The following is a 27,523-nucleotide window of genomic DNA, read 5'->3' as shown; positions in this document are numbered from 1 at the left end:
TAAAGAAACTCATGTTCAGACGTATTATCAGTACAATAACTATAAAATAACTTCTATATCATATTTTATACTGATGGTTTATGAATAAAACAAGTGAGCTGTATTTAAATGTAGCTTCCTGTGCAGGTAAAAACATGTACAACTTCCCATGTATTGTTGTGTATCTTTGTTCACTCTTTAAAAATGCTTCATGTTTTATACAAGAATTAAATAAGTTGTGTAAAACGTTTCTCTGCAAAGTTAGTAGAAACTGTAGCTGTGAAGTGAAGTCAAGTGTACAGTACTTTCCTTAAACTGTAGTACAGTGGAAGTAGAGCAAACATAATTGTATTTTACATTGGGAACTTTCCCTCCAGAAATAGTGATTTATTTATGTATTTATATAATTATTATAGCAATAAGTAAATATTAGTCTTCTCAATATTTGCCACAGGATCAACAGTTTTAGGACAATACATTAAAAACGACTTCCGACATGGACTGTTTGAGACTGGCCAGACCCTCAATGTTTACCACCATTGAGCATGTGGTTAGTGACCCAACACGACCTCCACCTCCACAGTCAGTCGACCTAGACCCCCTGACCTATAGCCAGCCCTCTAGCCAGGGACAGGTAAGATACTGAGAAGAGGTTAGGGAGAGATATCATTTAGAGCTGAAAGCATTCCTCCGTAAATGAAATGTCGATCTAGAACTATTTGTATAATCAATGAATTGAATTGCAGAGTTTATCAACTCGGGACTACAATGATGACCTGGACGACCTTTTGGAGATCTTTCATGGTATGATCGGTGATCTATCACCACCTACATCTCCACCACCACCTTCACCTCCGTCGCATCCAGGGTCCGTCCAGTCAGTCGACCTCGAACCCCTGACCGTCGTGCAGTCGGGTCCACTGTACAACCAGGCAGCGCTCGGTAGGCAGGGACAGGTAAGATACTCTGGAGGACCAGTAAGATCGTCCTTAGTGGCGTCTTCTGATCGACGGGTGACACTGTGGCAGCTTCTCTAACCAGCTACTCTGTTGTTTGTGTCTCTAGCATAACAGTTATCTGACAGCACAGCAGATCCAGACCCTGCCCTTTTGGGGATACCTGTAAGTAACACACATCGTGAATACACACACACACACACACATGTACACAGATATTGAGCTTGTGCTTATTTCTTTAAACACAATCTTTCGATGAACTAGGCCAGATGGACAGACGGTGCACATGCTTCCTGCACCGACCGCCTCACTGGCTGCACCGACCTCCATGACGACAAAGTAAGCGAGCTCTGCTGTTTTGGCCACGTTCACCTTTTATTTAATTTCTCTGCAGCTGTTGTTAGATTAAAGTGTCAGTTATTTGTCTACCAAGATTCCTGCATGAATAATACAATCCGTCTGTCTAAAGGAACAACGGCACATACAAAGATGCATTTCGCTCATGTCTTGTATCATTCTGCTCACTTTAGTGTCTCTTCCTAAAGTGCTTCTGCTTTTGTTCTGTATTCCCACAGAAAGAGGAAGCGTGTGGAGCTGCACGACGCTGGGCCCTATGTGAAGAAGCCACCCAACGCCTTCATGTTGTTTATGAGAGAGCAGAGGCCCAATTACGCGGGCCAAATGAAGACTAGCGGGAGTGCCGGCATCAACCGAATTCTCGGACAGAAGGTACGTGTGTTTGCTCTGTGAGACTCTCAATGCTACACGACCGTCATGACAGTTTGGTAAAAGACTCGGCAGATGTGCTTGAAAACTCTTTTCTCCGACTCTAAATCTTCACATCTTGACAGCAACTTTTGATCACTTAATGCAAACTGTTAGGACACAAATGCATCGTGGGAGTTTGTGGAGTTCGCTCTCATTAATGTTGTCCTCTCGCCACAGTGGAAGTCTCTGTCCAACGAGGAGCAGGCTAAATATTACAAACAGGCGGATGGTGAGAAGCGCCTCCACGCTCAGCGCCACCCTGGCTGGACCTCCTGCAACAATTACGTATGTACAACTCATGTTAACGCCAGAATACTAGAGCGTGTGAAGCTAAGTCACTGGAAGAGTCTTGTTCTGATCGGCACACGTCGGATGGAAAGTCTAACGTGTTTGTTTTTGTGTAGGGAGTAAAGCGAAAGAGAGACCGGAGCACGGCCGGCAAACTGTCCGCCAAACTGGCCAAAGTTTGTACTGCAGCTTCTGCATCGGGAGAGGTCCCCCCGCCGGCCAGGACGCTGTGTCCTCTCTGTGTCGCTGTGTCCTTGTCACATGTCTCATTTTAAGAATGTCATAGTTGTTGTGTTGCATCGCTTTTGTCACCGCATGTTTGGCAGAAGTAGATTATCGTGTAAATAAAATAAATCATTCAAATGTTGTTGAAACGTGTGCAGTTTTATTGAATATGTAGGTAATAGAATAGTCTTAGGTAAAACATCTTTTTACAAATATTGTTTACACCAATGACAAAGAAAACCATACATGTATTATTGATTTGAATAAATAAAATGTATACAAATAAAATAATATATATTAACCGTAACCTTTTATAAATGTATCAACTTAGTTATAAGTTAGTTAATATTATTTAATGAGTGTTAGTTATGTAAGGAGAAATTCATTTCAGAAGATCTGTAAACTTAAAAATAAGGAATAAACATATACTTAAAAATATTCTTCAGCAATATTGTAATGTATTTTTGTTTTGGGGAATTAAACGCAAAAGTAGCAGACTTAATTACCCTGTGTAAATACATGCTAACACGTTGGTGAACCGAGTTATTCTACTATAACATACTATATTCCATATGATAATATACTGTTCCAATCAATTACAGTAGCTGCACAGTAAAATAACTACATTATTGGCGTCTGTTGCCAGTACTCTACCGTCATCTTACCGTGACATTGAGGGTCAGGTGACTCCTGGAGTCTTTGCTTCTGTGGCCTTCTTCCTGGCAGCCAAACAAATCCCCCGTTCCCCAATAAAACATCACGTCATCACGATGTCCTCTCACTTTAAACTGAGCATTTATCCAACGACTGAGTACTTTGTGAACAAAGCAGATGTCTCTCATAGATCACAACTACATCCTCCACCTTCCGCCTCACTAATAAGGACGTTTCAAGGTGACACTCCTCATATTGGACGCATATGCATCATTTGGTAACGCGATGAATGGGCTATTTATGATCAAGCACTTCGATCCTTCAACAGTAAAAGTACCAATACAACAGCGTAGACTTATGCAAGTCCTGCATTACAAATGTTTGTAAAAGTACAAATGCAATAACATCTAAATCTACTTATTGTATGAATAGTAAAAGTACTAATTAGGCAAAATGGCTCATTTCAGAAACATATTTATCATATTATTGGTTTATAATGGTCATGATTGGTTCATCATTTAAAAATTGCAGCTCTCAAAGGTTGAGCTATTCTAACTAATGTTGGTCATGACAGTCATGACAGTGTGACAGTGAACCAGCGTGCCTCATACCTGAACAAAATAACTGCAGTAATTATAAAAGTGATGGTATATACATTTATTTATTCAGCACATTTTAAACTCCCACTACACACAACTTACAACTTACACACATTTCACATTGCAAACAGAAAACTGAAAACCCAAAGCTTCGATGTTTTGTTTGACACATTTATTATTTCATCACTGGTTTACATGTTTATTGGCTTTACATTGAATATTATAGCATCATCACAAAAACAGACATTTTCTTGCAGCTGTTCAACTATATGATGATGGCTTTGTTGTCACTGATGGAGATCGTCATTGCCCTATTCTCTGTTCACATTTGCCTCTCAAAGTCCACCCTAACGTCCTTGTCGTGAGAGGTGGAAACAGGTAATGCTGGCTAATAGGGCACTGGTGAAGCTCATAGGCCAGTCCCCTGTGAAGTGGATAAAAATGATTACTGAAACATTGATGAAGAAAAAGAAACCCCCCAACCTGGGAGATGAAGACTCTCCAACCATACAGGCTGAAGAGGAAATGAAGATGCATTTCGAAAACCATACGGAGAGGGTGCGTCAGAATCTTCTATCTCCCAGGCAACCCACTAACATTGCAACCTGGAACATCAGGACCATGTACACAGCAGGAAAAACGTCAGTCATAGCAAGTGAGATGAGGAGATACAAGATCTCTATCCTCGGTCTGTGCGAAACCAGATGGCTCCAGACAGGAGAGGTGAAACTGGCCAGCGGCGAGTCCATACTCTATTCTGGACATCCGGATGATAAAGCACCACACACAGAGGGAGTGGCCTTTATTACATTACATTACATGTCATTTAGCAGACGCTTTTATCCAAAGCGACTTACAATAAGTGCATTTCAACCTAGAGTACAAACTAAGAACAACAAGAATACAGGAAGTAACATTTCCTCAACATAGTCGAACTACAAAAGTACCATAAGTAAGTGCTATCTAAGTGCCACTGAAGTGCTAATCTGTGTTTTAATCCAGATATAGTCGGAAAAGGTGTGTTTTCAGTCTCCGACGGAAGATGTAGAGACTTTCTGCTGTCCTGATGTCAGTGGGGAGCTCGTTCCACCACTGAGGAGCCAGGACAGCAAACAGTCTGGTTGAGTGATTAGCTCGAGGTGCAGGAGGCACAAGTCGATTGGCTGTTGCCGGCGGAAGCGTGCGGGTGTACGGTGTGACCATATCCCGGATGTAGACGGGCCGATCCGTCTAGAGCACGTGCCAGGACCAGTGTTTTGAAGCGGATGCGAGCAGCCACGGTAACCAGTGGAGAGAGCGGAGGCGGAGTGGTGTGGGTGAATTTCGGGAGGCTGAAGACCAGTCGAGCTGCTGCATTCTGGATGAGCTGCAGGGGTCGGATGGCCTTAGCAGGTAGACCAGCCAGGAGGGAGTTGCAGTAGTCGAGGCGTGAAATGACCAGAGCCTGGATCAGAACCTGCCCCGCCTTCTGAGTCAGAAGAGGACGTATTCTCCTGATGTTGTGCAGCATGTACAGAACGTCGTCGCAGCGATGTTGGCCGTCAGGAGAGTTGACTGTCGAGTGTCACCCGAGGTTCCTGGCAGTCCGGGGGGCCAACACAGAGCTGTTGAAGGTGATAGTCAGGTCGTGGGTGGGGAGCCTTTCCCTGGAAGGAATAGTAGCTCAGTCTTGTCAGGGTTGATCTTCAGGTGGTGAGCAGACATCCACTGAGAGATGTCAGTCAGACAGGCAGAGATTCGTGCCACCCGTGTTTCGGACGGTGGAAACGAGAAGATCAGTTGGGTGTCATCAGCATAGCTATGGTAGGAGAAGCCATGCGAACGAATGACAGAGCCGAGAGAATTTGTGTACAGAGAGAAGAGGAGGACCCAGGACGGAGCCTTGAGGAACCCCAGTAGTGAGAGGACAAGGATCAGACACAGATCCTCCAAGTTACCCGGTAGTTGCGGTCTTAAAGGAAGGAAGAGAAAAGAGCGAGTGCAGTGCCTGAGATCCCCAGGTCCTGAAGAGAGAGATCAGGATCTGGTGGTTCACGTGTCAAATGCTGCAGAAAGGTCGAGAAGGATAAGGACAGAGGAGAGAGGCTGCTCTAGCAGTGTGAAGCTGCTCAGAGACAGCAAGGAGGGCCGTCTCTGTCGAGTGGCCGGCCTTGAATCCAGACTGGTGAGGGTCAAGAAGGTTGTTACTGTGGAGATAGGAGGACACTTGGCTCAAGATAGCTCGCTCAGAGTTTTGGAGAGAAAAGGAAGAAGAGAGACTGTCTGTAGTTGCTGACTTCAGACGGTCGAGCGTGGGTTTCTTCAGGAGAGGGTTGACTCTCGCCTCCTTCAGAGAGTTAGGAAACAGCCAGTTGAGAGGAGCTGTTAATAAGATGGGTGAGGAAGGTCAGAAGGTCAGGAGCAATAGCCTGGAGAATGGGAGACGGGGTCCGGGGTCAAGGCGCAGGTGGTCGGTCGGGCGGAGGTCACCAAGCTAAGAACTTGATTGGGAGACAAGGGGAAAAGGAAGAGGGGATGAAGAAGTTAGTGTTGGTGAGATGATAGAAGATGGATTTGTAAAGGAGGAGCGTATGTCGTCTATCTTGTTTGTAAAGTAGTCGACAAAGTGGCTCGGCAAAAGGTGGAAGGAGGAGGGGACAGGGGATCAAGGAGGTTGGAAAAGATAGAGAATAGTTTTTGGGGTTAGAGAAGGAAGACTGAATTTTGGTCAGGTAGAACGAGCTTTTGGCTGCAGAGATAGAGGAAGAGAAGGAGAGGAGATTGATGATTGATAGAAGAGCAAGTCTTCCGCTTGATTCGATTTCCGCCATTTTCTTTCCGCCGCAGGGTGGCTCTCGGCCGACCGAGTCCGACAACCACGGAGCCGGAGAGGATTTCAACCGGTCGTGTCTTAAAAGGACAAAGAGAATCAAGAGATGAAGACAGGGAAGAGAGGAGAGTGTCTGCGGCAGAGTTAGGCTGCATGAGTGAGAAGCAGTCAGTTGAGGGGAGAGCAGATAGGACAGAGGAGGCAAGAGAGGAGGGACAGAGGGTGCGAATGTTGCGGCGTACAGGTGCAGAGTCTGTAGATATGGGTGGGTTGTCAGTACCAGAGAGCGAGAGAGAGTAAGAGATGAAGAAGTGGTCAGAGACATGGAGAGGAGTCACAGTGAGGTTAGAGGTAGAGCAGTTTCTTGTGAAAATGTAGTCAAGGTGGTTGCCGGCTTTGTGAGTAGGAGGGGAGGGACTGAGTGAGAGGTTAAAGGAAGACAATAAGAGTAAGAGATCACATGACTTCTCTGTCTGGATGTTAAAGTCACCCAGAAGGATGAGCGGGGGGCCGTGTTCCGGTTCGATAGGAGGACGTCTAGCTCGTCAAACAAAGCTCTCACAGAACCACGGGGACGGTAGAGAACAACAATGTGAAGTTGGACCGGATGAGTAACGGTCACCGCATGAAACTCAAAAGTCAGTGGGATAAAGAGTGGAAGCGGGTAGGGACAGAAACACCATGTGGGTGAGATGAGTAAACCTGTACCTCCACCCCGACCAGAGGGTCTGGGTGTGTGGCTAAGGAGAAGGCAGAGGAGAGAGCAGCCGGGTAGGCGTGTTGTCTGCTGTGATCCAGGTCTCAGTGAGAGCCAGGAAGTCAAGCGACTGCTCCACAGCAAAGCCAGAGATGAAGTCGGCCTTTGGCTGACTGACTGTTCCAGAGGCCTCCTGTGACCAGGTGCTGGGTGTGAGTAGAACGGGGAAGGATAACAGAGGAGGGTTCCGGTACATGAATGAGCGAGTCCTATAGTAACTCTACGAGAGAGAGATACGTGGTATGGAAAAGACACATATTCAAAAAATGGAAATACTCAGCCACTATGTCTTTGTCGGAAGACTCCTATGAGTCTTGACCCAACGGAAGACTCCTATGTCTTTGTCCTCCGAGTCTTGACTCAACGGAAGACTCCTATGTCTTTGTCCTCCGTGTCTTGACTCCAACGGAAGACTCCTATTTCTTTGTCCTCCGAGTCTTCGTCCGATGAGTCACGCTGCCGCTACAGCTGACGCGAAAAACCCACCCGGTTATGAGCCCAAGTTAGTGCCAATTACCTCCAGCCGCTGACACCGCCCTTGGCTTTTGGTATTCAAATGACACTCAATAGAAACCAGGTGACGATCGTCGTCCAATCAGTGAAGATTCAGGTGTGGAACACAGGACACCTCTCTACCAAAACAACTCCTTAAAACAGGACAGACTAACAATCTAGCAGCTTTAATCAACAAATACAACAGTAACTTTAGCAGATAAAACTAGTTTAAAGAAGATACTTAGCAGGATCCAAGTAGTCAGTAGTCTCGCCTCACAGGTAGAAAATGCTCTCCAAAGAAGCACAGAGGGCCCTCATCAGCTGGGAGCCCATTAATTCCAGGCTTATTACAGCAAGATTCAAAACTACCCATAAAAGAATCAACCTACAACTCATACAGTGTTATGCACCCACCAACAACACAGAGGAGGAAACGAAAGACATTTTCTATAACCAACTACAACAGCTACTCCAGGCCAGGAAAGAAAAAGACATCACTATACTCATGGGCGACATGAACGCAAAGGTGGGAAACAACAACGGTGGACACCAACTGGTGATGGGGAAACATGGAATCGGCTGCATGAATGAAAACGGCGAGAGATTTGCAGACACCTGTGCTGACTACAATCTGGTCATAGGAGGGACAGTCTTTCCACATAAACCCTTCCACAAAGCCACCTGGATGTCACCTGATCACACCACCGAAAATCAAATCGACCACATATGCATAAACAGGAAGTTCAGGCACTCTCTCCTAGATGTCCGTGTGAAGAGGGGGGCAGACGCTGGGTCAGACCACCACCTACTGGCTGCAAAACTCCAGCTCAAGCTGAAGCGATGCAACAACCCCACCAACACAAGAACAAAGTTCAACACCCAGCTCTTCCAGGACATAGGAATAACTGAACTGTACCAAACCACCTTACAGAACAGGTTCCAAGCCCTGCAAGAAGAACAGCACAAATCAGTGGAAGAGCACTGGAGCAACCTGAAATACATATGGAAGGAGGCGTGCCTAGAAGTAGTGGTGAGAAAAGCAACAAACCATAAACCTTGGTTGTCAACAATCACACTGAAGAAAATTGAAGAAAGGAGGACAAAAAAAGACACACTAAACAAAAGCAAAACCCGAGCAAAAAAGGCAGCAGCTCACAAAGAATATGAAACAGCAAATAAAGAAGAGAAGAAAAGTGCAAAATGTGACAAGCGGAATTACATTGAGAATTTGGCACGGGAAGCAGAGGAAGCAGCTGGAAAAACAACATCAAAGAACTCTACATGACCACCAAGAAACTAGCTGGTAAGTTTAGACAGACAAACACCCAGATCAGGGACAAACAGGGACGACTCCTCACCACCAAAGAAGAACAACATCGAAGATGGACACAACACTTTAAGAGCTGCTCAACAGACAGCCCCTGCCCAAAGGTAGATCCCACCAGCCACACACACGCTGGACATCAACTGCGGCCCCCAACAAGATCTGAGGTGAGGAAGGCCATCAAGGAATTGCGACGTGGTAAAGCAGCAGGGCCAGATGACATCCCATCAGAGGCTCTACAAGCAGAGCTCGACGCCTCAACCACCATGCTCCACCAGCTAATAAAGACCATATGGTTGGAAGAAGGAAACATACCAACAGACTGGAAGGACGGGCTCATTGCTGTCATACCAAAGAAAGGAAACCTCAGGGATTGCAACAGCTACCGAGGGATCATGTTGCTATCAACACCAGGCAAAGTGTTCAGCCGCATAATCTTGGAGCGACTGCGTAAGGAGATTGATGATGAACTGAGAGAAAACCAAGCTGGTTTCAGAAATAAAAGATCGTGCACCGACCAAATTGCTAGCCTCAGGATCATCATTGAGCAGTCTATAGAATGGCGAACACCTGTTCATGTCAATTTCATAGACTTTGCAAAGGCATTGGACAGTGTAGACCGTGAAATGCTATGGAAACTCATGGCACACTATGGAATCCCCCCAAAGTATACCAACATCATGAAGAACATGTACTGGGACATGCAATGCAACGTACTCTTCCAGGGATGCGCACAAGAAAAATTCAAAGTGCTCACTGGCGTGAAACAGGGCTGCCTGCTTTCCCCTTTCCTCTTCCTTCTGTGCATTGACTGGATCATGGTACAATTCAATTCAATTCAGTTTATTTGTATAGCCCAATTTCACAAATTACAAATTTGTCTCGGAGTGCTTTACAATCTGTACACATAGACATCCCTGCCCCAAAACCTCACATCGGATCAGGAAAAACTCCCAAATAACCCTTCAGGGGGGAAAAGGAAGAACCTTCAGGAGAGCAACAGAGGAGGATCCCTCTCCAGGATGGACAGATGCAATAGATGTAATGTGTACAGAAGGACAGATTTAGAGTTAAAATACATTCAATGAATATGACAGAGTGTATGAATAGTTCATAGTAGGCATATTCCACGATGGAGACCTCCACGATCCATCAGGCAGATGGAGGTAGAGAGGAGGAGTGGGCGGAGTCTCAACAGTGGGCGGAGTCTCAACAGGACAGTGGCGTAGTCAGGAGCAGGAACTCCACGACCCAGACCTCGATGATCCATCAGCAGATAGGATCTATGTCGTCTCATAGGGTCCAATGACCCCATGAGACGTGAAGTCAAAAGGTCTCCGGGGAGAAAGCAGAGTTAGTAACGTGTGATTGAGAGATGAAAATTCATCCCTAAGGAGAGGGGGGGGGGGGAAATAAAAAATAAAAAATAAAAAGAGGAGATAAGTGCTCAGTGCATCCTAAAACGTCCCGCGGCAGCTATAAGCCTATCGCAGCATATCAAGGGGCTGGACCAGGTGAACCTGATTCAGCCCTAACTATAAGCTCTGTCAAAGAGGAAGGTCTTAAGTCTACTCTTAAACGAGGTGACTGTGTCTGCCTCCCGGTCTGAAGGTGGAAGCTGGTTCCATAAAAGAGGAGCTTGATAACTAAAGGCTCTGGCTCCCATTCTACTTTTTAAGACTCTAGGAACTACAAGTAGTCCCGCATTTAGTGAGCGTAGCTCTCTAGTGGGGCAATATGGTACTACAAGCTCCTTAAGATATGATGGGGCATCACCAATCAAGGCTTTGTACGTTAAGAGAAGAATTTTAAAAGTGATTCTTGATTTTACTGGGAGCCAGTGCAGAGCAGCTAGTGCAGGAGTGATGTGATCTCTTTTCTTAGTTTTAGTGAGAACACGAGCTGCAGCATTCTGGATCAACTGGAGGAACCTAAGAGACTTATTAGAGCAGCCTGATAATAAGGAGTTGCAGTAATCCAGTCTCGAAGTAACGAATGCGTGAACCAATTTGTCTGCATCTTTTTGAGACAAGATGTGCCTGATTTTTAAAATATTACGTAGATGAAAGAATGCAGTCCTTGAGATTTGCTTTACGTGGGAGTTAAAGGACAAGTCCCGATCAAAGATAACAGAGATTCTTTACAGTGGTGTTGGATGCCAGGGCAATGCCGTCTACAGAAACCACATCACCAGATAATTGATCTCTGAGGTGCTCAGGGCCGAGTAAAATTACTTCGGTTTTGTCTGAGTTTAACATCAAGAAGTTGCAGGTCATCCATGTTTTTATGTCTTTAAGACATGCTTGAATTTTACTTAGTTGGTTGGTTTCCTCTGGTTTTATCGATAAATATAGTTGAGTATCATCTGCATAGCAATGAAAGTTTATGGAGTGTTTCCTGATAATATTGCCCAAAGGAAGCATGTATAAGGTAAATAAAATTGGTCCAAGCACAGAACCTTGTGGAACTCCGTGATTAACGTTGGTGGTTATCGAGGCGTCATCGTTTACAAATACAAACTGAGATCGATCTGATAAATAGGATTTAAACCAACTTAGTGCCGTGCCTGAAATGCCAATCGACTGCTCCAGTCTCTGTAATAGGATGTCATGGTCAATGGTGTCGAATGCAGCACTAAGGTCTAACAAGACCAGGACAGAGAGGAGTCCTTTATCTGCTGCCATTAATTGGTCATTTGTAATTTTCATCAGTGCCGTCTCTGTGCTGTGGTGTTTTCTAAATCCTGACTGAAACTCCTCAAATAAACAATTATGATGTAGAAAGTCACACAACTGATTTGCGACCACTTTCTCAAGGATCTTGGAGAGGAAGGGGAGGTTAGAGATCGGTCTGTAGTTAGCCAACACCTCTGGATCCAGAGTGGGCTTCTTCAGGAAAGGTTTAATAACAGCCACTTTGAAGGAGTGTGGTACGTGGCCTGTTAGCAGAGACACATTGATAATATCTAATAGAGAGCTGCCAATTAAAGGCAAAACGTCTTTAAGCAGCCTCGTCGGGATGGGGTCCAAGAGATCAATCACAACAATCAACCCACAATAAAAAGACTGGCATCCAGTGGAGTCTAACAGAACATCTGGAGGACCTCGACTTTGCGGATGACATCGCACTACTCTCCCATAGCCACCAACAGATGCAGGACAAATCCGAACTGCTAGAAAAAACGGCAGCTGGACTTAGACTCAAAATAAATGGACCAAAAACCAAAGTAATGCGGATAAACACCAAGAACACGGACCCAATAACCATCGGGGACCAGACGCTGGAAGATGTCGACAAATTCACCTACCTGGGAAGTGTGATAGCTGTTGATGGTGGGACAGAGGATGACGTGAAGACGAGAATTGGGAAAGCAAGAACAGCATTTAATATCTTAAACAAAATTTGGAAAAGTAAAAACATCTCCCTCAAGACGAAGCTTCAAATCTTCAACTCCAACGTCAAAACCGTGCTGCTCTATGGCTCCGAAACCTGGAGAACTACCACTAACATCACCAACAAACTACAAACCTTCATAAACCACTGTCTAAGACGCATCCTTGGAGTCTTCTGGCCAAACACAATGAGCAACATCAACCTATGGGAATGCACAAAACAAGAAACAGTAGATATACAGCTGTTAAGGAGAAAATGGAGCTGGATTGGACACACACTACGAAGAAACACAACAGCAATAACAAAACAGGCACTGACATGGAACCCACAAGGCAAACGGGGTAGAGGACGACCCAAAAACACCTGGAGAAGGAGCACAGAGCAGGAATTCAAGAAGAAGGGGCTGACGTGGAAACAGCTGGAGAGGATGGCTCAGGGCCGACGAGGGTGGAAACAATGCATCAATGGCCTATGTTCCGAGAGGAATACAAAGGCCTAACTAACTGTTCACATTTGGCCTCCCTGACCCAGAGCCTGACCCCTGACCTTCAGACCGGGTACCAGTAGCAGAGGGGAACCTAGGAGGCGGAAAAAAAGATGTTGGCGTCACTGACAGAGCGATGAGCAAATTGCATCGCTTCTTCAAAGTGGTCCTTCCTGATCTCTGTGACTGGATCAATGTCTTCATCCTGCAGGCATAGACAAACATTATGAGGACCTCATGTGGCAACAGTCCACTGTGTGTGTGTGTGTGTGTGTGTGTGTGTGTGTGTGTGTGTGTGTGTGTGTGTGTGTGTGTTAATACATTAAAGCATGGTGTTAATAAGCAAGTATGCAGCGCTGTAACAGCCTGGTATTCTGACCATGAGGATGTCTGGTCTGTTTTGCCTCTGACGCTCAGCCTTGAGCTCGGCCTTGATGACCTCACGGATGGCCATCTTACAGGCCCGCTGGCAGATCTCGGTCAGGTCAGCTCCGGAGAACCCCTCTGTGATGCCGGACAGGTAGTCCAGGTTCACATAGAGAAGGTTCATCTCACAAGTTTGAAAAACCATTCTGCCTCACTCTGGGAGCTACTGTCAGTCTGTCGTCTGGTTTCCATCTACAGACTAATGGAGAGACGAGAGAGCGAATCAGGATCTGGAGTCCGCCATACGTTGTGTTGCCGATTCAAATACAACTTCTTGGAACGCTCACCCGACTCACTCTCTTCCTCTGCCACAGGTGTTTCTCCATTTGAAGGTTCATTGGGCTCTCTGCCCACAGATCTCCTGTAATTCCTGCGATACATCAGTCCTGCACTATCCTTCCCTCTGTCTGGCAGCAGCTGAGGGAAATATTCAGATCACAGTCTATCTGCTGTTCCTAAATGGTGCCTAGAATCCATACCATAGCATCCTGTGGTATTTTCTGTATTATAAGATGTTGAATACATATAATTCATGCAGAAGGTTCCTATCATTTGGTCATGGATAACATCTGTGTTTATAATATAACTATTGTGTGGCTTTTGCAGGTTCACAGGGGAGGTGTATATTGTGTTATATTCATTATAATGCATCGGAATAGTCCGTTGTGGAGATGAAATGAAAATAAAAATATCTTGAGTAAACCTGGAAATATTCTGGTGTCCATGTGATTGCTGTTTAATTTTAAGTTCGCAGACAGGAGGAAAGATGAACTCATTCATGTTTTCTCCAGTAACATAGGCCAACTTTTTTAGATTGACTATTTATGGATTTAGTTGTAGACACTGAAGGTCTATTTTGTTACCTTTTCTATTAATATATATACACAGTGCTGTGGTTGTGATTTACATGAATGAATGCTGCACTGTCATAGTTGCAATCCATACATAGCCTAATATTACAAACATCTAACAGTTACCCATTTCATAATGATAATATTAAACATATCTCATACTAATTACGTGCCGCCGTCAGGTGACTTCCGGCAAAAAAGAGGCGTGGCCTCGAGGCGTGTCCTCGCGACCGTTCAAGTCTACACGTTCCAATGGAACATTCTGAGAGCTCCTAAGAGATCATGGATGTTCCAAAAAGTGACACGTCTCACTCGCTTCTCCGGCTTTCAGCTGTGAACAACGATTTTTATCCTCGGAGAAAATCATCTCTACGAAGCGAGCTAGCAACCTGAAGACTCAGCGAACAATAAGGTAAGAAATCAAACTGCTGATTAGCGAGTTGCTCGCGTGTGTTTTCACCCAGAGTCCAAGTTAAACACTCACGAAGTCGCTAGCTAGCTTTCATTATCTTTTAAACTTGACTGAAACATATTTCCTCTAGTTTGTTCTCAAATTGTTCACCTCAAATAATTGTTTCATCAAGTAAAGAAACTCATGTTCAGACGTATTATCAGTACAATAACTATAAAATAACTTCTATATCATATTTTATACTGATGGTTTATGAATAAAACAAGTGAGCTGTATTTAAATGTAGCTTCCTGTGCAGGTAAAAACATGTACAACTTCCCATGTATTGTTGTCTATCTTTGTTCACTCTTTAAAAATGCTTCATGTTTTATACAAGAGTTAACTAAGTTGTGTAAAACGTTTCTCTGCAAAGTTAGTAGAAACTGTAGCTGTGAAGTGAAGTCAAGTGTACAGTACTTTCCTTAAACTGTAGTACAGTGGAAGTAGAGCAAACATAATTGTATTTTACATTGGGAACTTTCCCTCCAGAAATAGTGATTTATTTATGTATTTATATAATTATTATAGCAATAAGTAAATATTAGTCTTCTCAATATTTGCCACAGGATCAACAGTTTTAGGACAATACATTAAAAACGACTTCCGACATGGACTGTTTGAGACTGGCCAGACCCTCAATGTTTACCACCATTGAGCATGTGGTTAGTGACCCAACACGACCTCCACCTCCACAGTCAGTCGACCTAGACCCCCTGACCTATAGCCAGCCCTCTAGCCAGGGACAGGTAAGATACTGAGAAGAGGTTAGGGAGAGATATCATTTAGAGCTGAAAGCATTGCTCCGTAAATGAAATGTCGATCTAGAACTATTTGTATAATCAATGAATTGAATTGCAGAGTTTATCAACTCGGGACTACAATGATGACCTGGACGACCTTTTGGAGATCTTTCATGGTATGATCGGTGATCTATCACCACCTACATCTCCACCACCACCTTCACCTCCGTCGCATCCAGGGTCCGTCCAATCAGTCGACCTCGAACCCCTGACCGTCGTGCAGTCGGGTCCACTGTACAACCAGGCAGCGCTCGGTAGGCAGGGACAGGTAAGATACTCTGGAGGACCAGTAAGATCGTCCTTAGTGGCGTCTTCTGATCGACGGGTGACACTGTGGCAGCTTCTCTAACCAGCTACTCTGTTGTTTGTGTCTCTAGCATAACAGTTATCTGACAGCACAGCAGATCCAGACCCTGCCCTTTTGGGGATACCTGTAAGTAACACACATCGTGAATACACACACACACACACACATGTACACAGATATTGAGCTTGTGCTTATTTCTTTAAACACAATCTTTCGATGAACTAGGCCAGATGGACAGACGGTGCACATGCTTCATGCACCGACCGCCTCACTGACTGCACCGACCTCCATGACGACAAAGTAAGCGAGCTCTGCTGTTTTGGCCATGTTCACCTTTTATTTAATTTCTCTGCAGCTGTTGTTAGATTAAAGTGTCAGTTATTTGTCTACCAAGATTCCTGCATGAATAATACAATCCGTCTGTCTAAAGGAACAACGGCACATACAAAGATGCATTTCGCTCATGTCTTGTATCATTCTGCTCACTTTAGTGTCTCTTCCTAAAGTGCTTCTGCTTTTGTTCTGTATTCCCACAGAAAGAGGAAGCGTGTGGAGCTGCATGACGCTGGGCCCTATGTGAAGAAGCCACCCAACGCCTTCATGTTGTTTATGAGAGAGCAGAGGCCCAATTACGCGGGCCAAATGAAGACTAGCGGGAGTGCCGGCATCAACCGAATTCTCGGACAGAAGGTACGTGTGTTTGCTCTGTGAGACTCTCAATGCTACACGACCGTCATGACAGTTTGGTAAAAGACTCGGCAGATGTGCTTGAAAACTCTTTCCTCTGACTCTAAATCTTCACATCTTGACAGCAACTTTTGATCACTTAATGCAAACTGTTAGGACACAAATGCATCGTGGGAGTTTGTGGAGTTCGCTCTCATTAATGTTGTCCTCTCGCCACAGTGGAAGTCTCTGTCCAACGAGGAGCAGGCTAAATATTACGAACAGGCGGATGGTGAGAAGCGCCTCCACGCTCAGCGCCACCCTGGCTGGACCTCCTGCAACAATTACGTATGTACAACTCATGTTAACGCCAGAATACTAGAGCGTGTGAAGCTAAGTCACTGGAAGAGTCTTGTTCTGATCGGCACACGTCGGATGGAAAGTCTAACGTGTTTGTTTTTGTGTAGGGAGTAAAGCGAAAGAGAGACCGGAGCACGGCCGGCAAACTGTCCGCCAAACTGGCCAAAGTTTGTAGTGCAGCTTCTGCATCGGGAGAGGTCCCCCCGCCGGCCAGGACGCTGTGTCCTCTCTGTGTCGCTGTGTCCTTGTCACATGTCTCATTTTAAGAATATCATAGTTGTTGTGTTGCATCACTTTTGTCACCGCATGTTTGGCAGAAGTAGATTATCGTGTAAATAAAATAAATCATTCAAATGTTGTTGAAACGTGTGCACTTTTATTGAATATGTAGGTAATAGAATAGTCTTAGGTAAAACATCTTTTTACAAATATTGTTTACACCAATGACAAAGAAAACCATACATGTATTATTGATTTGAATAAATAAAATAATATATATTAACTAACTTTTTATAAATGTATCAACTTAGTTACAAGTTAGTTAATATTATTTAATGAGTGTTAGTTATGTAAGGAGAAATTCATTTCAGAAGATCTGTAAACTTAAAAATAAGGAATAAATATACACTAAAAAATATACTTCAGCAATATTGTAATGTATATGAGTTTTTGTTTTTTGTTTTGGGGAATTAAATGCAAAAGTAGCAGACTTCATTACCCTGTGTAAATACATGCTAAGACGTTGGTGAACCGAGTTATTCTACTATAACATACTATATTCCATATGATAATATACTGTTCCAATCAATTACAGTAGCTGCACAGTAAAATAACTACATTATTGGCGTCTGTTGCCAGTACTCTACCGTCATCTTACCGTGACATTGAGGGTCAGGTGACTCCTGGAGTTTGCTTCTGTGGCCTTCTTCCTGGCAGCCAAACAAATCCCCCGTTCCCCAATAAAACATCAGGTCATCACGATGTCCTCTCACTTTAAACTGAGCATTTATCCAACGACTGAGTACTTTGTGAACAAAGCAGATGTCTCTCATAGATCACAACTACATCCTCCACCTTCCGCCTAACTTATAAGGACGTTTCAAGGTGACACTCCTCATATTGGACGCATATGCATCATTTGGTAACGGGATGAATGGGCTATTTATGATCAAGCACTTCGATCCTTCAACAGTAAAAGTACCAATACAACAGCGTAGACTTATGCAAGTCCTGAATTACAAATGTTTGTAAAAGTACAAATGCAATCAAATCTAAATCTACTCATTGTATGAATAGTAAAAGTACTAATTAGGCAAAATGGCTCATTTCAGAAACATATTTATCATATCATTGGTTTATAAATATTGGTCATGATTGGTTCATTTAAAAATTGCAGCTGTCAAAGGTTGAGCTATTCTAACTAATGTGTATACTGCAATCTATACTAATATGTCATATTTATACATGTTTTTTTTGTATTAACAATCTCAATCTGCTAAGTAACGAATGACGAAAGCTTTAAAATCAATGTAGTACTGTACATTAAGTCACTATACTATAAGTCAAATAGCCCATTTTTAGGGAAGATCCAATGTAATGGCATATATTTAAACCATCGGACATGTACTTGTACATCTCCGTCCGTCCACTAGATTAAGACATCGATCTGTCTAAATATTTAGTTCCATAATACCTCAATGTGCCCATCTTGCCCCAAGTGTTCCTCTCTGCTATCCTCTGCTCTTTCCCCTGTTGCCTAGAACCACCATGTTTGTGGTAAACTGCAGTCCATCTATATTTATCAGTGGAGGTATAAATACAATGTATTTCTCACATCACGTGTACACACACACACAAACACCCACCCACACACACACACACACACACACACACACTCAAATCCCAACCTCACCTCTTACCTTGGAGGTCCCAGGACTGATATAATGTGATATTTCCTCCTCCCCCTGCTTCCGACCAGCAAATACAAGCACACGGAGAACACTTTCTGACTTACTGTGAAAGATGTATTGTCAAAATAAATATACAAATAAACGGTTGATAGAGCTTATTTTCCAAAAGAACACTTATAGTCTTTTCTTCTCTAAAACTCAGTCATTCCTCCTTCGACTGAGGGGAACCCGGCTCCCTCACACACATGTTATGCACATGTGTGTCATGGTACACACAGACACACACACACACACACACACACGTGCAGCCCCCACATGAACACGATCATACACACACACACACACACACATACACTGTTTGACAGGGCATGAAACGTGTTCACAAACAACTCGGAACAGACACATTGTTGGTGTTTTGATTCAAACTTTTATTACTAAAATTGTCTTTTCACATATAATCAGCGACCCAACGAGGGCGTAGACCTGCACTTTCCCCCTTGTGAGAATACGGACTCAAACACAGCCGTCCCCTCCAGACAGATTCAACGAATGACAATGACACAGAAACATGCAGCGTAGACGACGCGTAAAACTAAGAGGGTCATGGAGGTTTCTAAGAAAATGTGAAAAGCGAGGGGAGAGAGAGGTAGAGAAGGTTTGAATGCACAAAGAAACGTTGATGTGACCGTCAGTATTAAATTAAACCAATATGCTGAGTACAGGAATATAAACGTCATTTGATGACGCACACAAGAGATGTCAAGCCTGGAATGTATGCCGCGAGTGATGTTGTGTGATCATCTGTCGGCTTTTTGTTTTTTAAAAAAGTTTGACCGGTTCAAAACTTTTTAACATGTTTACACTTTCAACATAAATTGATTGTTCTGCTGATTTCAGACCAGTTGGCTGGCGTGTTTGATCAAAATATCTGTGTCCCAAAGATATGTCAGACTGGAGAGTGAGACTTTACTTGGATGCATAATGTAAGCCTAAAATCTTAGCCATGCTAACCCCGGGCTAACCGTGGACTAAAAGGTCATTTTTCCACGGTAACAATCAGTGACACCTGCTGACCAGTGGCACTAAACGACAGAAGAAAGAGGAAAGAATCTCGTGATTTATCCACAATTCATTGCAAGTTTGTCCCTACTTAAGCTTTGATGAACTCTGATGTCTTTCTGAAGTCTGACACTTGATGTGGGGATGCATAGGAAAACACACCATGCCACACACTCTGCTTAGAAACATTTACAAAAACTGAAATGTCATAATTTTTTCTCTGAAACATTAAGATATACACAAAAAGAACCTGTCCATCTCAAAGCTCACAAGATCCAACAAACTCTCAAACATCCAGGAGGAGCCATCAACGTATTGCTTTGACCAGCAACCGTTTGCAGGTCGTGACCCCTGCGCTGGATTTCATCCCCATACAGGACGGCTGTGACGGGTCCATCCAATATCTAATATGTTTCTGCTCCATCCAACATGCTCCGTGATGCCTTTAAAGTGAGAAACCATTGAATTAAAGCATCAAAAAAAGAGAAAATGTACTTTAACACAGAATAACTACGACCTCTTTTAAAATGTGCATAAAGGTCCGCACGAAACAAGTTGAAAAAAAAAAAGTATTTGCACAGTATAGTCAAGAAATGGCAAAGTGCTTGATCGTTGTAGAGAACAAAAAAGAAAAATTGCACTTTTTAATTTTTTGAAGCCTTTGCATCTTAAAATTGTACGAGTCTGCTCTCTCCCTCCGACAGGTGTGCTCTGCTTGGCAGGTAATCCTTGTTGTCCATTCGCTCTCATTTCATTGTGTCTTTTCTGGACCAGAACAGTGTGTGTGTGTGTGCGTGTGTGTGTGTGAGTATAACAAGTTAGAGAGACACAATTATCAGTCTCCTGTTAAGCAAGTAGGTAGCGCTGTAACAGCCTGGCAGTCTGACCATGTGTGTGTGTGTGTGTGTGTGTTTGTGTGCGCTGATTGACATGAGATGAAAAGTGAAGCGTATATTTCATGCATGCATTTTTATAGGATAACTCGAGCTACATGTAGACACAGACGTAACCGTCGTTAACAGTCGTCGTCCTCAAAGTGTGTTTTCTGCAGGACCTTCACGTGGCGCTCATAGATCTTGAGGGCGGGGCCGAGTCTGATTGACAGGCCCGTCAACACATCGCTGCGCTGCATGAGGAGAAGGGACTTGCCATCGATTTCCTAATGAAGAGAACAAAGCGATGTGGGAGGTAGACGAAGGTGACAGTGAAAGGTTTCAAGTACAACCAGCGGTGCTGCCTCTGGCGGCCTCTAGCGGTTGATAAAGGAATTACAGGCTCACCTGGGTCCTGAAGGCATCAGCCTGTTCAGGGAAACCTGCGGTTGTGAAATAGCTGACCACATCAGACACTGTCCAGTCCACGAGGCCCCCGCTGGCCCCCTCTGACTTCATGAACCTAGGGAGATGAGGAAGAGGGCGGTTTGCTCATTACAATACTCGCAGGGGATGTTGAAATCATAAACTCGTTAGCGTTATGTCGGAGCTGACGGTTTAATTAAGAAATGTAGTTTGGTTTTTATGTCGTGTTTAATGGCCGTTCATTCCCCTTTTATGGCATTCAGCTCAGTCCTATTGGAATGGGACATGTTTTTATTGATGGATAAATCTAACCATGAGGATCAGATATTAAGTTCTGATTAATATTCAACGGACAGTCTTTGTTTCACTTTATTTAATAGTGTCTGCAGTCAAAATATTCACATTAAAATGCACCAAACTGCAGACAGACACAGTTTGCTGAACATAGTGGAGCATTCCACAGCCAGAGTTGAATTTGTATTTGGATTCATCAGGTGGACACACACACACACACACACACACGACTGCAAAATAAATGATGACTTTGTAACTGAAGGGTGAGACAATAAGCAACTGTTTGCTGACAACGTTGCCGTATCGAATTTGAAGGTGATGAGACGTCCACGATCTGTTCCCAACTTGATTTACGATGCCCCAAAGCGGCCTCTTAAATCTGTTATTTAATTATTATTAGTTGAAGGTTATTCAGTCAGGGGAATGAGTCATCTTGGATTTCACGTGGCGGAAAAAACATGAAACGCCCGATGGTGATTTATCGGATGTCAAAGATGGAAATGAACCTCACAGAGCCGGAACCTCCGTGAAGAGAGAAGCTCTCTTTACTAGAAGATCCAGTGAGTCTGAGTCCTCATGTGTCTTCAGCATCTGTGTTGTACTCACCCTCCTCCTCCTCCTCCTCCGTTCATCCCTGGTTCCTCAGACATGCCGGAGTCTCTGGGAGACGCTGTGGGCGTGAGCAGGCAGGACGACACGCCGACCTCCGCTCTAGACTCAAAGTCTACGGCGGAGGCAACAAAGCAGTCCGATTAGTCTGATTACGCGTCACCATCAAAACACACAAATACACACAAATACACACACACATTGTGAGATCCGTAAAGCAGCACTCACTGTTAAAGTCTGAGGCGGAGTGGTTGATCCTGTCCTCCTGCATCTCGCTCTTGACGTGGAGAGAAGAGTGTGTGTGTGTGGGGAGAGGGGCAAACAAAGAAGCAAATAATTGAGCGTGACAATAAAAACAAAGATGATACCTGCACCCGAAGGAGTCAAAGTCATGTTGAAAGCATCAGAGCGATGCAGCCTCCACCCAATCTCAAGGATTAAAGGAGTCGACCGTCAAGACGCATGGAGACTAAACTGCAACTGCAACGTCGGCCACCGGCTCACGTGGTGATTATCAGTGTCTGAGTTCATGATGGAGAGGACCCAACAGAGGAGTATGCACGCTTTTCTTCACCCTTCACTTGGTCTGTTTGTTGTTGCGTCATGTGACTTGTTGTTGCCAGAAGACACGACGGTGTAAACGTGAATGAGAGTTGGAGAGAGAAGTGCTGGTTGTTGTGTTTGTTGTGTTGCGCTGCAGAAAGTTCAGTCTAGTGTGAACATAGAATGTGTGTAATGTCACGACTGAATCGTCACTTCAACCCAAAACATGGGGAACTAAGGACCATAAAAGGAGAAATCCCAAATGTTCCCTGAGTAAAAACCTTTAACTCCAGCATATCAACAAAAATGAAACCTGGCTTTATCCAATGCTCAGATGTCTATTCTGGATATGTCTGTAAATTATCACATATTTGAGAAGATAATGCCAAATTTGCATAAACCTGAGATTAAAAATAAAGAAATCCCTAATCTACGTAATCATGTTCCACTCTATTCACATGTGGCGTCTCTCGAGGTGACACAATGTCCCGGCCTCTGGCGCCGTCCCTGTGCTGTTAGTATCGTGCACACGTGGGAGACGATTCACAGTTTGGGTTTCACATAACGGATCAACAGCTGGTGGCAGTAATGCGCCAAGAAACAGTGAACCAAAACAACAAATGTTAGACGGGTGCTTTATGTGGAAGCAAATGCATTCAACGCTGTGGGAGGCCTCTGGAATACCCACAATGCATTGTGGTGGGAAACAGTTCAAGTAAGTAGAATTATGTTTGTTTAAATATGTCCGTCAATATCCCAAGATGCACTTTGCTCACGTACAATAATACATTTTATTCCACGAAACCGGGCACTAAATGCAACATGTACTTCACAGATAGAAGGCGTATACCTAACAAACGAAGGGCGGCTGATCTGGTTACTTATATTTTTCAATCGAAACTAATTTCACAAAAAAAGGTTTCTTCCCGTTTTTTCCCCGTGAAAGGGTTTTTTATATTTTTCGGGAGTTCTTCCTGATCCGATGTGAGGTCAAAGGTCAGGGATGTCGAATGTGTACAGATTGTAAAGAGGCAAATTTGTAATTTGTGACATTGAGCTATATAAAATAAACTGAATTTAATTGAATTTCCTTTACAGATGGAGCTTGTGTGTGTGTCGGGTGAATCGCGGCTGTATGTTAACATTTCACAGTATATGGAGGTAAAATGAACATTTGAGAGTGAAACAGGCAGATTACTGGCATCAAGAACACTGTCGACCGGTCATTACCTCATCGAAATGCATTTTTAACATTCCTCTCACAGTGCGGTTATAGATAAAGCAAGTGAGCAGAAAATCATAATTTAAAAAGTAACGATGTATTGAAAAGAGTCCTTGGAAAATCTTTCACACAGAATACATCTTCCAAGGCGGCTCACTTTTATATATTTATACATATTTATATATATATATATATATATATATATACACTACCGTTCAAAAGTTTGGAGTCACTTAGAAATGTCTTTATTTTTCAAAGAAAAGCACTGTTTTTTCAATAAAGATAACATTAATCAAAAATACACACTATACATTGTTAATGTGGTAAATGACTATTCTAGGTGGAAACGTCTGGTTTCTAATGAAATATCTCCAGAGGTGTATAGAGGCCCATTTCCATCAACTATCACTCCAGTGTTCTAATGGTACATTGTGTTTGCTAATCGCCTTAGAAGACTAATATCTGATTAGAAAACCATTGTGCAATTATGTTAGCACAGCTGAAAACAGTTATGCTGGTGATATAAGCTATACAACTGGCCTTCCTTTGAGCTCAAATATTAATCATTATTTCTAACCTTGTCAATGTCTTGACTATATTTTCTATTCAATTTTCAATTCATTTGATAAATAAAAGTGAGTTTTCATGGAAGACACAAAATTGTCTGGATGACCCCAAACTTTTGAACGGTAGTGTATATATGTGACTCTTGACGGTACATTTCATGCTGGCTTCTGAGTCATGTTGACCTGTTTTGATAATGTGCAGAACATTGTTCAACAATAAAAAAACAACCGGGCCGATGCTCATTCCCACGCTTACTTCTGCCTTCACGTGTTTCTGATGAGAGACGACGGTGGCGTCCTCCAGGTGGGCGCTGCTCCATTGTGACGGGGAAGCTCCCTGAACAGGTAGACGGGGCGTCTTGGTGCGGGAAACACACATCCAAGTGAGACCAGCAGCCCAACCTAGATGGAGAGGAGCAAAGATTAAAGGCTAGTTTTAACTTTTATTATTGTAATCATCATCATTATTATTGTTATAATGATTATTATTATAATCATCATTATTATTATCATCGTTATTATCATTGTTGGTAGCCGCAGTAGTGGTTGTCAATTTGTAATTTAGAATGAATGTCAAAATTATAACTGTAATTTATTTAGGTTTTCCATTCGAACAAAATATAATTTAAAAAACAGGGAATTTGAATAAAGCCAAAATAAAGTTTGTGTAAACTTATTATTGATATAAAATGTAATATATTAGTTAACGTTATGAATAATTTAATCTAAAAAGCACACTCAGCAAACTGAGCGCTCTGCATGCTATAGTAGTCAGATTACCAGTGTAACGTTACTCAATTAGGGCCTTAATCAGCCGCTCCAAACCGGGCGCACACACACCCACACACACCGTCCACACACACACCATCCACACACACACACACACACACACACACACACACACACACAAACACACACACACACACCGTCCAAAACACACATACACACACACCGTCACTCTGCTGCTCTGACGCGGTCTGGACCTCAACGTCTTCTGTGGGTTTCTCAATGAGCTCTGGTTCGGTTGTCATGACTACCGGGGATAGTCCTCCCGCCTCCTCATCAGAACTCCGGGGATCCTCCTCCTCCTCCTCTTCCTCCTCCTCCTCCTCCTCCTCCTCCTGAGCTGTTTCCATCGGCTCATCCTCCCCAAGAGAAGCGGGCGGCGACTGTAATGACAGATAAAGTTATGTGAAGGCAAGTGAGATCAATGTTGGGCTCTTCTCTTCTCTCGTTCTCTCTCTCTCCCCCCCGCCCCCCCTCTCTCTCGCTCTCTCCCCGACCCCCCTCCCCCCTCAAGTACGAAATGATACAAAGGATTTAATGGGGCTCGAAACGAGAGCTGCGGAAATAAAAGCGGGTGGAGAAATAAAAAGGGCTCGTGTCTCACAGGTTTATATATAATATATATAATAAATATATATATATGCAGCCTATAGAATAGATGCGACACGCGCACACATGGTGCTCAGCTGAGTCCTTCGTCGGCCCGCGCGACGGAGCTTCGCCCACATGAGAGCGACACGTCTCAAGTTGAGACGGACACCGCCTCCCACGCGCGCGCGCACGGCCCCCGCACCCCGCGGGCTTTAAAGTTCCTGAGTGTGACACGAAATGTAGTGTGAACAACCCAAATAGTGACGCGGCCGCAACAACGCAACCAGCTCGCGCTACGCAGAGAGCGCTCCTTATGTTGCGCGCGCGCGCCCATCCTGGGAGCCGCGGGGAAGCGTCTGCTCGCGTAACCCCGCAGCTTACGTGCAGCAAGCAGAGTCACGCGCGTGCACACATACACACGCGTGACATATGTTAAAACATCGTGGTTGACCAAGAAACTGAAACGTGTTGCCAAGGGGCGGCTCGGCGCTCGGTACCACCGGGACGTGTCGGAAATATTAAGTTCTCAGAGCCCACCTTCCCCCCGGTGTGCTCGTCCTGCAGTGCGCTCTTCGCAAGTCTGTCCGCAGACGCGTTCTTCCGCTCCTCCTCCTCCTCCGCCCCCCTCAGAGGAAGAGTAATGTTCCCGCTGCGGGTCCTGCGCAGTCTGCCCCTCGCCACCTCTCTCTCCATGACCACTTTAACTTTGCCTCGGGTCAGCTGCTGCTCCGACAGCCGGTCATGGCTGCTCATATAGCCCAAAATCTCCTTCAGCTCGAGCGGCTTAATGTGGCCTCGTGTCGCCGCGGCGGCGGCGGAGCCCCCTCGGATGCTTTTCTCCGACAGGCTGCGAACAGAAGCCACCAGCCTGTCGCCCAGGTCGGAGTTCGCGTGGCGCCCCGCCGTGCCGGTGCCCCCTCCTCCGACTCCAAGTTGGGGCTTGAGGGGAACCGCCTGCTGCTGTCGCTGCTGCTCTGGCGGGAGGCGGCTGACGCTCCCAGAGGAAGTTTTGTTCGGGGTGTCATCTCTCGACACACGCGGCTCTCTTTCTTCAGGAACCGCGTCGGCGACGCTCGGCGTTATCCCGCTCGCATCGCCGCCGCGGCCGCGCGCGTTTGTTGTGTGGCCGAGACCGGGCGACGGGCAGTCCCCCACCCCCCGCGGTCCTGATCCCTTATAGTCTCTCGGTGCACTTGCTTTCTCCTCTTCGCAGCCGCTCCCGACAGCGCAGCCCGTCGTTGCGCCACACATGAGGCGCCCGTTTCCGCTACTCGCGCCGCAGGCGGCAGGCTGCTCCGGCTTCGTGTCGCCGGTGCTGGCCGGTGTTGGAGTGCGGGGCTCCGGGCTGGGCTCCGAGTCCTCCTCCTGATCGGTGAAGCTGTGCGCACTGTCGCCGTTGTTGTTCGGATGGTCGCGTTTGGTTCGCTCCCTCGCTGCCGCCTCCGCGCCGCCGCCGCCAGCGGCCGTGAACTCACTCTTCTTTCTGCTTTTCCTCTGCACCTTCGCCGCATTCCGGTACGATATGGACCCCTTGTAGCTAACTTTGAGCACCGTCTGCTCTTGAATCAGCTTTTCCAGTTCGGTCCTGGTTCGGTCCGGGTCCGACCCGTGTCGTCTCCGGACCATTCGACAAATCCTCTCCAAATCCGGACGAGCTTTCCTCGAGCGGAGAGAGTCGATTGTTTCCAGGATCCACTCTCGGTACTTATTGGGCTCGGACATCTTTGCTCTTGCTGGTTGGGGTTTGGCCCGAGTGCGTCTCCCCCCCCCCCTCCCCTTTCTGCTGTTTCACAAGTGACGCTGTGGGAAAGCTGGGAAGCCGGAGTGCGATCCCCGGCTGGCGAAGAATAAAGACGGAAGCCCGGCCGGTACGTTTTCGTTCGTTGGCCACATTCTGCGCTTATCGGTGGACCGAAGATGGCGCCTCGGTCTCCACCAGAGACGCAAATGACATTTAAAAGTGGAATCGATTGGCTTTCAGTCCATCGGCTCTGCGCTCTTTGTTCGCAGTCGCGATCTGATCAGCCCGCAGATGACAACAACTGACGTTAAC

General features: G+C 45.0%; 2 protein-coding genes across 2 annotated transcripts; one reads left to right on the top strand and one right to left on the bottom strand.

Moving 5' to 3' along the window:
• Positions 1 to 15,067: 15,067 nt before the first annotated feature.
• Positions 15,068 to 16,950, top strand: LOC130190270 (transcription factor 7-like 2). Its single transcript, XM_056409589.1, has 7 exons — positions 15,068 to 15,205; positions 15,318 to 15,527; positions 15,637 to 15,692; positions 15,792 to 15,866; positions 16,103 to 16,256; positions 16,473 to 16,580; positions 16,700 to 16,950. Exons 1-7 carry the CDS (start codon positions 15,068 to 15,070, stop codon positions 16,856 to 16,858), a joined length of 900 nt encoding a protein of 299 aa, XP_056265564.1. The 3' UTR covers positions 16,859 to 16,950.
• Positions 16,951 to 18,906: 1,956 nt separating this feature from the next.
• On the bottom strand, positions 18,907 to 27,266 carry samd1b (sterile alpha motif domain containing 1b). The gene is made up of 7 exons (XM_056410267.1): positions 26,008 to 27,266; positions 25,046 to 25,262; positions 24,350 to 24,495; positions 21,991 to 22,039; positions 21,760 to 21,877; positions 20,842 to 20,956; positions 18,907 to 20,720 (listed from the first exon to the last, which is right to left on the bottom strand). Exons 1-7 carry the CDS (start codon positions 27,190 to 27,192, stop codon positions 20,577 to 20,579), a joined length of 1,974 nt encoding a protein of 657 aa, XP_056266242.1. The 5' UTR covers positions 27,193 to 27,266; the 3' UTR covers positions 18,907 to 20,576.
• Positions 27,267 to 27,523: the final 257 nt, after the last annotated feature.

Source organism: Pseudoliparis swirei, chromosome 24 (assembly GCF_029220125.1).
Source record: "Pseudoliparis swirei isolate HS2019 ecotype Mariana Trench chromosome 24, NWPU_hadal_v1, whole genome shotgun sequence".
NCBI lineage: Eukaryota > Metazoa > Chordata > Actinopteri > Perciformes > Liparidae > Pseudoliparis > Pseudoliparis swirei.
The sequence above is the reverse complement of the archived record's forward strand: the minus strand, read 5'-3'. Positions and strand labels throughout refer to the sequence as shown.

What these genes read in the sequence shown, in the direction of transcription:
- LOC130190270 (XM_056409589.1), top strand. Translation starts at nt 15,068, where the DNA reads ATGGACTGTTTGAGACTGGCCAGACCCTCAATGTTTACCACCATTGAG. An exon ending in CTGCCCTTTTGGGGATACCT is followed by an intron (nt 15,693 to 15,791) that starts GTAAGTAACACA and finishes TCGATGAACTAG; the next exon opens with GCCAGATGGACAGACGGTGC. An exon ending in GGACCTCCTGCAACAATTAC is followed by an intron (nt 16,581 to 16,699) that starts GTATGTACAACT and finishes GTTTTTGTGTAG; the next exon opens with GGAGTAAAGCGAAAGAGAGA.
- samd1b (XM_056410267.1), bottom strand. Translation starts at nt 27,192, where the DNA reads ATGTCCGAGCCCAATAAGTACCGAGAGTGGATCCTGGAAACAATCGAC. An exon ending in ACGAGCACACCGGGGGGAAG is followed by an intron (nt 25,263 to 26,007) that starts GTGGGCTCTGAG and finishes CTGTCATTACAG; the next exon opens with TCGCCGCCCGCTTCTCTTGG. An exon ending in GGAGGAGGAGGAGGAGGAGG is followed by an intron (nt 20,957 to 21,759) that starts GTGAGTACAACA and finishes TCATCTCCCTAG; the next exon opens with GTTCATGAAGTCAGAGGGGG.